We start from the raw sequence: 11,372 nt of genomic DNA, 5'->3' as shown, positions 1-11,372 counted from the left end.
ATTTTATATAAACTACGTGCTATGTGTGCATATTATCTGTATAATTGCTATCTATGTTGGATGAACAATTTTATACAAGTTTTATAGGATTTAAAATGTATATGTATTTATATCTACATAATATGTTGGGTAAAACATGGGTAGATGAAATATGAGTTGGATGATAAGTTGAGAGGTGACATAGACCATGAGATAAGGGTGAGAGGTGAACAATGATAGAAGCCTTTTAACCAACTGATGGACCCGTCATCTAACAGAGTATGGATGACAACCACGGACTGTTCTAGACAGTCCAGTGGAACACTAGCAGGCTTGCAACCTATAGGTGTTGTAACGATGTGTTCGCCTGGTTTACTCTAAGCCCTGGCGACTATGCGACGTAGCGTCTGTTGTATAAACCCTGGAGACTATGAGACTTAGTGCTTAAACCCTGGAGACTATGTGACGTAGTGTCTGTTGTATAAACCCTGACGACTATGCGACGTAGTGCATGTTGTCTGGCGACTATGAGACTTAGTGCCTAAACCCTGGCGACTATGCAACTTAGTGCTTGTTGAGTAAACCCTGGCTACGATGAACTTCGTGCTGATTCCTTAGGATGATCCTTAGGAATGAATGAACAAGGAATAGCTAATTCTTAGGGTGGATCCTTATGAGTAAAGAAGATAATGGGGATGGATAATTGGGTTAAGTGTTTGATGATTAAACATAATAATTGTACGATTGTGGGTTGAAAACTCTATGTACTCACCAGGTTTCCCAACCTGACTCACTTAGTTTATTTATATCACAAGTGTTAATATGAAGTCACATTACACTGAGAGATTAATGAAATATAAATCACTAGTGATAATGAATGTAAGTTCTGTTTATGCTTATGTTACTGTATTGACGATGACATCCCAAATGTTTTAAAATGAATAAACATACTTTTCTTCGTAAATGCTTTGATAACGTATTTATCATGTTTTATTGGAAACAAATTTCGCAACATTTTTATTAAAAGAGGTACTCTGATTTTTATAAAGCATAAATAAAATCGGTCTTTTCTGGCCGTGAAATTGGGGATGTCACAGATTGCATCGCAATATTTCTGGAGTCTTTGATTTAGGTGAGTTTTACTCACCGTACCCGTAGGTTAAAGGTACCAATGCCGACCTACTAGTTTTGGTTATCATTTATTAGAGGGATGCCCCAAGGGTTGTATGTAGTCACGTAGGATAGACTGGGGACTTTTTCTATTTAGGCTTTCTTGCATGTTCCTCGTTTGGTTGTGGCTTTAGAGTAGGATCATTTGTTCAAGTCTCTATCTCACCTATTGGTACATATGGTTACGTATTCCTTTCAGAGTTAGTCATGTATCCTTGTGAATAGGATGTTGCTATGTTGTAGTAATCAGCAAGATTCATGTTTATCTTGGTGTGATAGGATGTAGCAATAGTGGTATGCTGGTTAGATTACCAGTAGGTTGGTTACCGTCTAGTGGAGTTCCCTAAGGGTTGTATGTAGCCGTGTAGGATAGCCTAAGAACTTTTGATCTAGGATTTATTTCATGTTCCTCATTTGGTTATGGCTTTTAAGTAGCATCATCTGTTCGAGTGGCTATCTCATCTCTGGTAACTTATTGTTATGCATCCCATGGAAGTTAGTGGGTAGTGGAGCAATGTGCTGAGAGTGGTCTAGTGGGTCGTAGTGAGTTGTATGGTTGATAATTGCATGTAATATGTGCCTTCTTGATCCTTGATTCTTTATATGTCGACATATGGTGGTGGATGAGGTTGAGGCGATATTGCTTTGTGCAGAAGCCAGCAAACCAGACATAAGATGAGGGTCGGGAGGGTAATCTAGATTTATGTTGTGGGCTCAGGTGCAATCCAAACATAAGATGAGGGCCGGGAGGGCAATCCATACTTATGTTGTGGGCTCCAGAGCAATCTAGACATAAGCTGAGAGCTAGAAGAGCAATTCAGACTTATGTTTTGGGCTCAGGGGTAATCCAGTCTGATTATTGAGGACATGATATTCATGCTTGTATATATTATGTTGTGTGTGGTATTTAAGGGAAACTCACTAAGTTGTATGATTACCCAACTATTATTGTTTTCAGGTATCATCGGTTATGGTGGGAAGGTGAAGGAGTGACTGTACACATTCATTCACAGCAATGAAGATTTCGTGTTATTATATTACTCTGATTTTAACAAATGTAATAACAAACACTTACATGGTTTTATAATGTGGAGTTTTACCTTAATAAGAAAATGAAAAATTTTGGTTGTGAAAATTAGGATGTTACATTGATGTCCCTCAGACTATTTCATTTCGTCATTAGGGATCACCATGACTCCTTCCAGATCGGATGAAATCAAAGTTAGTAGGCGAGTGAGACCTCACATTTGCTGATCACACCTCCTAATGTTGGCAACATCAACATCAGAAGAGGATTCCCTTATGGCCAAGATTGCCTTCGTCTTCACCATAGCCCGCTGCAAGGCATCTAGACGTCGTTCGCCACCGCTTGCGAAGAAACCCTCGAGGGGTCTCCCCGCCAAGACAGGAGAGACGGCAAAACAATCGGCATGACGTGGTGGAGGGAGAGTCTCGTAAAGATCAACTTCACGATGCTCAAGCTTCCCTTGGTAACGCTTCCTAAGAGCAGATTCCATTGACACCAACGTCTTGACACCTGCAAACACATTTTGGCACCCTCAGATGTATTTTAAGGCAAAAGGGGAGAGGGAGGATAAGGGAATACAACTAAGAACAATACCATCAACGACAGTGTAAAAGATAGACATCTTTCTCCAGGCACGTAAATTGGGGCTCATTCCAACACCAGCAAGGATGAACATCGGATACTCGTTAGGAATGGCTTGAAGAGTCTTCAGAAGATAGGCAATGACTTGGTTATAATGAAACAACATGGGAGTAACATCTGAGAGGTTGTTCGCCCAGTAGTACCCAGGCCAACTCGCTCCTGGTTAACCCCAACCACTTATCCTACCAGTTCTTTGGAGTCTTACCGTCAAGGACAAGAAAGTGGCCACCACGGTCGGAGTGAGATGCGAACTTGTCATCGGCAGCGCTAAACCAGAAGAAATGCTTGAAGATAAAATAGTCGGGAATGACGTCATTAGCACGACAGATCATTTCAAATGTTGCCATATTGTTGGCATCATTTGGAGTGAGCATCTGGATACTGCAATCGTTCTTCTGAAGAAGCTCATCCTGGAATTCAGTCAGTGGAACACGAAGTCCTGCGTTGAAAGTATTCAAATAAATGTGGACCTTCCGAGGAGGGGCTGATAGAATCATCGAATCAATAGTCGAGAACTCCACTCCATCCATCAGAGAATGACCATAAGCATCTTGCAAAGTTTCGAACTAAGATGAAGTAGGGATGATGTCGTGACGGTTCGCCATGAAAGCAGAGGAAGGTAAAATGAAGAAGATCAAAAAGAAAGATGGAAGAGATTAATCAAAGCGCGTAAACAATAAAAGGAATGAAGCCCTATCTATAAGGAAGGAAGAAGACATGATATTTAAAATCCTTGACAAATGATGTAACTGACAAGCATGGCAGGTGGTCACGCCGCCGAAAAATCGAAGTGTCAGTTGAATCCTAACCGGACATGTGTAAGAGTAGGTAAGTCCAGAACATCATAGCTAGTCTAGCATAAATGCTACGACTACTGGACTGGAGGACTTGATAGTGTGCCCCCTAGCATGGGCCAAAGGTTACACTCATATGCACCAGAAATGCCACTATGCGGGCCACCTTTCCAGCCTAGGGAAGTCTCGTGCCCGTGGACGCCCACCCATCATAGAGGGCCGCATGAGAAGCTAAGTCCTGCCATGGGCACCTTCCGCTCCACAACAAACTTAACGGCTCCAAGTGACAAGGAGTATGCTCAGAGCATTACCACTTGAACCAATCGTTAGCTTTGACACGAGGAACACGATTGGCCAATTAGCATGCCCGATCATGTCGAATCTAACACCATTGTCCCATGTACGGACTAACAAGAGACTTCAGTATAAAAGGTCTCCTCCGTCTCCTTCAGTGGTTAATCATTTTCTCTCATACCATACCATACACTCTCAGTTCAGCCACTGACTTGACTGTCAAAGCGTTTCCTCAGGACCCCCTCCCGGAGAATGTTAACGGCCTCATTTCCTATTGTGATCTCGCAGATTATACCGAAATAGAAGACACCTTCAACCAGGAAGGCCGAAACAAGGTCGCTCACATGTCATGTAACCCAAGAAATTCAGAGGTTCATATTTTGGCAAAAGAAGTCCACTTCTATTGCTAAACTAGTTTTACAAGTGTTATGTAGTGCATCTTCACATGTTCCTATTAGATTTTCATATCATCAAACATTTTGGTTTATTAGAATTTCTCTAGTGTTTTAAAAATCTCGATTGTCCAACCCTTAGACAATAGGCAATACCTAAATAATAAAAATCTCCACCTCGACAGCCAATGAAGCTAAAGAAGCCGATAAATTTCTAACACATCGAATGAGTTCTAAATCAGTAGAAACCTTTTAAGAAATAATTAGACATCTTTACTTTATCTAGTTATTATATTAATCATATCCTTAATCATATTTCCAAACATTCAAATAATAAAATACTACTTGTGACCATTATACTATAACATATGATATCCAAGTTTTGATCATCACTACACCATCTATACAAAATTCCCCAACATGTACAATTTTTTATATATATAGAAACGTGTTAAAAACATCAAAGCACAAAAAATCCTCCTTAAAAAATGAAAGTTTTTTTGCCACGTGTCAATCTCTAATGAGTTTTGATATTTGTCATTTTGTGGTTTTTTTGAAATAAATATTATCCACTTGTCAATTTTTGGTTTGTTTCAATTTTTAAAATTAAAATTATATATTTATATATGTAAAGTATTAAATTCACCTTAATAAATGAAAGTTTTTTTACCACGTGTCAATCTCTAATAAGTTTTGACACTTGTCATTTTGTGGTTTTTTTAAAATAAATATTATCCACTTGTCAATTTTTGGTTTGTTTTAATTTTTAAAATTAAAATTATATATTTATATATGTAAAGTATTAAATATCATATATATGATATTAAATTGCAATAAATACGTTTATTTTCTATTTTATTTTAAAGTTGTACATTAAAAAATATTTTCTGTTTACACCTTAATTTAATCTTTAAACTTTTTTTTAAATCAACCCGTATCTTTAAACTTTTTTTAAATCAACCCGTGTTATACACGGGTATCACACCTAGTATAGATTAAATTTGCATAAAGAAACGTATTGTTTTATATACACTATAACCACTAAAAAGAAAACAACCAACTAGCCATGTCTATATTCGATCTTTGAACATATACAAACTTAGATATCAAGACTTCCACCGTATTTTTCGCTGACACACATCTATAGTCCCATTCAAACAAAAAAAAAACAATATTAATAAAATAATAACCAAATAACGTTTTAAAATATAAAAACTTTTTACCTGAAGTTGTGGAAGAGTTATATTGTAGACTTGCAACAGAACTTCAGACTTTCCACTCAACCTAATAACACCAAAATCAAATAGAAAATTAAATCGGATCATAATTAAAAAGAGCAACTGAATTTGAGTGTGTGTGTGTGTTTGTGTACCTTTTCAAAAGGCGAAAACACGTATGTATTTCCTCAAGATCCGAATCTAGTTTCAGTTGTATGTATTGTTTCAGAAGCTCACATAACCAATTAATCCCATTATCATCATTACATAATAATAATAATAATTCTCCACTTGAAGAAATGATTTTTAGCAACAGTGACGATAAATCACGCTTTGACTTTAGTTGACTATATGTACTCGAGAAAAGCCTCAAGATTTGTATATCACTGGATCTGAATTTCTCAACCCACTGTGGTGGGTCCCCGACCCAAAGCTGACCCGTTTGTGGTGGGTCCCGCAAAGGAGAATCTGAGTCCGGGTTTCTATGAGGAGGAAGAAGGTCAATTATGTCATTTCTTATTTCTTCAGGGAGTTCTTGTAACACTGAGGCATCTATTTGACTTAAAGACGTTGGCATTGTATCGATATTTTGTGAAGTTGAAGCATCAGTAGGAGTAACAGTGACAGTATCTGATATTCCTGGTCAAACAATAGTCAAACCGCTTAAAACACAAATAAATTTTCATACGATTTTTTTATATTATACAATATATAGTTATATGCATTTTTTTTCTTATTAAAAACGATTGCGTTTTTCTTTTTAAAAAACATATAATAATATGTTATAGAATATAGCCCATTACACTGCTGACGTGGCGTTTGCAATAGCAAAAAACTATAAGTTTTTTGATTCCACGTTTATTATGATTAATTAATATTATTATTACTATTATTTACAAGATTAAAACGTTAAACGTAATAAAAGTTCATTAAATCCTAGGTAAGATTATATTAAAAATCTAGTTATTTTTAGAAAATAAAATTATAATAAAAGTGGATTCATATTTTTACCTTGGACATTTCCCGGGAAAACAGAGGAAGTTTCAATTTCAATGGTTTTAGATTTGCGTTTTGAAATGAAACTTTTCAATTTTCCACCATAAAAATCATTTATTTCAGAAAGAATTTCGGGGGGAAGAGATTCAAGAACTTGTGAATCGAGTTCACTCATTGGTGGGACCTCCATTGTTGAATTGCTTGTTGACTGATGAACATGATCATCAATTTTTTCTTTTTTATTTATAATTTTTAAATTCTCCTTTTCTTTAGTCGCTGAAGCAGATACAAGCCACGATCTTATACAACTCTTCCCATTCCCTTAACAACCATAAAAAATAAATAAATAAAAGTTAAACTGGTAGAAAAATAAAAAATATGAATAATTTCTAAAATACCTTGCGTACAATTATCTGAACTTTCTAGTTTTGTAACATGAAGGCCAACTCCCCTTATGTCTTTCACATCTACACCAATTAATAATTTCGTTTTTTTTTTTTTTTTTTTTTGAAAATGGACAAATAAATATAATAGATGTGTTATACACTTATTATATACCAATATGGAAATGACTGAAGAGCTGTTTAGTTATCCTCTGAAGAACATCCACGTCATCAGTTGCCATTGGAACCTAAACGCCATTTTCTCAAATCAATTTTTGGAAAGAAAACGGGATTAAATTATTAAATTAAATAATTAATTACCGTTAATGAATGACTAAAATTATCACAATCACCACATCCCATATACTTGATTGGCTCTTCATCTGTCTTTCTCTTTTTAATCTACATTTCCATTTTCACAATTGTTATAACTAAATATTATTTATTAATTATTAATTATTATCCCTTTTTATAAAAAAAAAAAAAAAATGTTAATTGAATAAACCTTAAGTGTAAAAGTCCTTCCTCTAACTCCACATCCATGTAAACGCAAAGAGACCTCTTTGCATAGGCTCAGAAGAAAACTTTGTGTCTAAAATCGGAAAAAAAAAAATTATATTAGAAAATGTATCAAAGGGTAGTTTTGTAATATTTGTGAAAAAAAAAATTTACTAACATCTTTCATGTCCTTGAACCTTACACCCCAATTTACATCCGCACCTACAGACTTGCTCTCCTACAAAAAGTACGAATATTAAAAAATAAAAAAATTTTAAAAAAAAGTGAAATTACTAAAAAGGACATATTACTTGTAATACCTGAATCATGCCAACAAGTCGATTATCTATCCCTCTACAATAACTCCATAACATGTCACCTGTTTTCTGGCCAAAATCTTTTCGAAGAGTTTCCTGAAAAGGGTATATAATAAAAAACACAAATTACATAGAAAGCTAAAAAAAAATTATAAATATAATTTTAAAATCATAAAAACCTTGGATATCATGCGTAAATCTCCACAAGTTTGAATATGTTTCCCTTTTAATTTCTCATCTAAAGCACGACCAATTCCAGGAAGCACTTTAACTGGAAGTTCCTTTAAAAAATCATTCACCTGAATAATTTAAACAATAAAATAATTATAAATGAATCATTTTTATATAATAATAAAAAAGATAATGAAAACAATGGGATTACCTTTTCAGGAGGAAGGTAGCATTGACCATTTGGTTTGGCAGTTCTTGTAGCTAATCTAGCCATAAGTATATTTCCAGAAATACCCCCACTTGCAGTGCACCCTGTTGTATCTGATATTTCCTTTCGTATCAAAGAAACTAAAATCTCAGGATCTTCCATTTCCAAATCTGTAATATCTAAAATTGCTTCATCACAACTCATGGCTTGCACTTTGTTACAATGCTTATGTAATATCCTATAAAACTGATCAGCCACCTGTAATTATAATTATAAATACAAAATTCAATATCGTGTTTTTTTTCTTTTTCTTTTTTTGTTAATAGGAAAAAGGATACAAGAAAACAATCAAACCTCCTCGTATGCTTCAAAGTTGTAAGGAACAATAACAAGGTGAGGACACAGTGCTTTTGCATCTCTAACAAAGATTCCAGCCCTTACCCCTGTAAGCACACGAGGCGCCACATAGGCATGATGACATGGATTAGAATATTATATAGACTGAGTATATAAGAATGCCAGGTGTATATTAGTTTTAGGTCTCTGAGTTTAGGCTATGTTTGGCATGCTAGCTGATAGCTGAAAAGCTAGCTGATATAAATGGTGTTTAATAAAACTAGCTTAAAGATATAAAATGAAATAAAAGGGTGTTTAAAAGAATGTGTTTCTATACTTAATTTCAAGGAGTAAATTACATGAATGGTCCTTATGGTTTGAGGTAATTTGCATGTGTGGTCCCTAACTTATTTTTTTAACTCGAAAGGTCCCTATAGTTTGTTTTTGTTGCGCGCTTGGTCCCTGTCTTACCTAAAAAGACTATTTTCCCCTTGATTTTTTAATTTATTTAAATAAAATAGAGTAGATAAGATAAAATAAGGTGAGGTGGAAGTGGAGTTGGGGGTGTGTTTATTTAAATAAATTAAAAAATCAAGGGTAAAATAGTCTTTTTAGGTAAAACAGGGACCAAGCGCGCAACAAAAACAAACAGTAGGGACCTTCCAAGTTAAAAAATAAGTTAGGGACCAAACATGCAAATTATCCCAAACAATAGGGACCATTCATGTAAATTACTCTTAATTAAGGGGTATATTTGGAAAAATTTTAAAAAGCTAGTCTGACCATGGTCTCGAGCAGGGTAGTTGGCTGATGAAATTTCAGAAGTGCCACGTGGATTATCAGAATGACAAACAGCAACAGGTTTATCCCATAACTCAGGGCGATTTCTTATAACAACTGATACAAAGAAACAATCCTGAAAAGTGAAAAGTAAATAGTCATTACTAATGAGAAATTAACTATGGGAAATGAGAGTGTGAGTTGATATAAAGAAGATGGAAATAAATACCATGTCGATATGAACAATTGTATTTCTCTGACATGAAGATGAAGGATTAATGGAGATTGAAGGTTTAGATGAATTGGGAAAACGATTTCGGTATCGATTTCTCCAAGTTCCTATAAAGTGTAGCCTAGAATTCTGTGACACCAAAATAAGAACATAACATTTCATGTCATAAATTCGAAAAAAAAAAAAAAAAAAGATTTAGAGAACATAAAAGTTTCACCTTGAAGTAAGTCTCTACAAAATTTGGGTCTAGAGAAGTTGAATGACACTTGTTGGAAGAATCTGAAACGATTGATGGTGATTCTGTAATATTTTGAATATCTGAGCATCGACTTGCTTCAGATGCAGAAGGTGCTTCATTAAAACTATCATACACTTGAGAATCAGATCCTTGATTAGATTGTTTTACACCTTCTACAGAGTCACTTACTTCAGATGTATTGATATCTGAAGTCATGGGATCATTTGGAGAATCGTTTTTGTTTCTTGAATCTAAGAAAGTTGACAACTTTGGTTGGTTATTAGCTTCACTAGCTATCTGTTCAAGTTGATAAGGAACCCCTATACACATCAAAAAAAAGATAAAGTAGATTGTTTTAAATATTGTAAGGAATGTTGAAAAGTAAAAGAAGAAATTAAGTAGTTGAGATTACAGCTTAATAACTTATCAGCTGCAATACAATCCAACACCCATGTAGGTTTCACTACTGGGAGTCCACGACTGAAGGACCTATAAATGACATTCATCAACAATAAAATAACAATTATTTGTTTTCAAATACTTGAGTATGGAGTTAGGTTAAAGAAGAAGGTGTGGAGTGTGGACCTTAAATTCTTGACCTTGCTTTCAGGAAGATTACTACAGATTATATGAGTAACACGCTGCCTTGAAAAGTAATTTTCAAACCTACCTCCATGCTTTAACATGTAACCACGCAATTCCTGAAAGTATTTCATGGAAACACTTTGAATGTGTGAATGGAAGTTAGCAATAAAGGGAATCAAAAAATAAGAAAATGAAAACCTGAGTAGAAGGGACAGTGTATCCATCGACAAAAATAGAAACACCATAAAATACAGGTTTCTTGGAGCCAGAACCACCATGAGATGAGCTTGAAGCTTCGACATCAAACTGTTCATGTAGTTTCCTGTTCTTCACTGCCATGTAACTGAATCCAAAGGAACTTCATCGTTCAGGATAAAAAGATATACAAATATAAGACCAAATTATAAGAGACAGGTATCGACAAATTTTGTGATACTCTATAAATAGATATACCAAATCAATAAATGTCCACAATTTGAGTTCATGACCTAATTGTGCGAAAAGGAAACCTAAAAAGGTGGATTTTTTGATAGAGAAGTCAAGTGAAAGGACCTGGCAACATCAGTGAATGGTGCACTACGGAAAGAGGAACGAGAAGAAGATCGAGAATTAGAACCCCAAGCCATGCCTAGGGTTTGTTGTCCACTGTCTCCATCTTTCTTCCTCTTCTTTTTGTTATAATTGTTCCCTCCGGTGTTGTTACTATTTGTCGAATTGAAGCTTCTCTTCGAATTGGATCCTGATTTGGTAGGATGAGAAGAATCCAAACTCATCTTTTTTGGCGCGAAAGACTTTGCAGGAAATCACCGTTTGTCTGATAATGAAATCAGAGACTGTACTTTCCCCTCTTTTCAATTTTCAGTTTACTCGGTGCTAACGGAGCACACCTAAAGACAAAGTTACATAAATGGTCCGTATAGTTTACAGGAAATCACTATTTTAGCCCTTAACTTTTTTTTTTATGTGATGGTTCATACGGTTTCGAAACTTTGTATCATTAGTCCAAGAGCCACGTAAAATAATTTATTAACCCTTTTTAATTTATTTCCTATTTTTGAACTAATTTGATTTAAAAAAATAAATAAAACCTTACCCCCACACCCAATAAAATCA

General features: G+C 35.0%; 1 protein-coding gene across 1 annotated transcript; it reads right to left on the bottom strand.

The window, feature by feature from the left end:
• Positions 1 to 5,346: 5,346 nt before the first annotated feature.
• On the bottom strand, positions 5,347 to 11,125 carry REV1 (DNA-directed DNA polymerase). The gene is made up of 20 exons (XM_078964563.1): positions 10,812 to 11,125; positions 10,458 to 10,602; positions 10,260 to 10,375; positions 10,087 to 10,163; positions 9,654 to 9,994; positions 9,434 to 9,565; positions 9,208 to 9,340; positions 8,443 to 8,531; positions 8,092 to 8,346; positions 7,889 to 8,008; positions 7,713 to 7,805; positions 7,571 to 7,630; positions 7,400 to 7,486; positions 7,216 to 7,296; positions 7,070 to 7,142; positions 6,910 to 6,978; positions 6,527 to 6,832; positions 5,671 to 6,154; positions 5,522 to 5,582; positions 5,347 to 5,439 (listed from the first exon to the last, which is right to left on the bottom strand). The coding sequence occupies exons 1-20, from the start codon at positions 11,030 to 11,032 to the stop codon at positions 5,398 to 5,400; spliced, it is 2,985 nt and encodes a 994-aa protein (XP_078820689.1). The 5' UTR covers positions 11,033 to 11,125; the 3' UTR covers positions 5,347 to 5,397.
• Between the last annotated feature and the right edge of the window lie 247 nt (positions 11,126 to 11,372).

Source organism: Lactuca saligna, chromosome 7 (genome assembly GCF_052625555.1).
Source record: "Lactuca saligna cultivar CGN05327 chromosome 7, ASM5262555v1, whole genome shotgun sequence".
Taxonomy (NCBI): domain Eukaryota; kingdom Viridiplantae; phylum Streptophyta; class Magnoliopsida; order Asterales; family Asteraceae; genus Lactuca; species Lactuca saligna.
The sequence above is the reverse complement of the archived record's forward strand: the minus strand, read 5'-3'. Positions and strand labels throughout refer to the sequence as shown.

What these genes read in the sequence shown, in the direction of transcription:
- REV1 (XM_078964563.1), bottom strand. Translation starts at nt 11,032, where the DNA reads ATGAGTTTGGATTCTTCTCATCCTACCAAATCAGGATCCAATTCGAAG. An exon ending in ACACTGTCCCTTCTACTCAG is followed by an intron (nt 10,376 to 10,457) that starts GTTTTCATTTTC and finishes AAATACTTTCAG; the next exon opens with GAATTGCGTGGTTACATGTT. An exon ending in TGTTTTCGCCTTTTGAAAAG is followed by an intron (nt 5,583 to 5,670) that starts GTACACAAACAC and finishes TGGTGTTATTAG; the next exon opens with GTTGAGTGGAAAGTCTGAAG.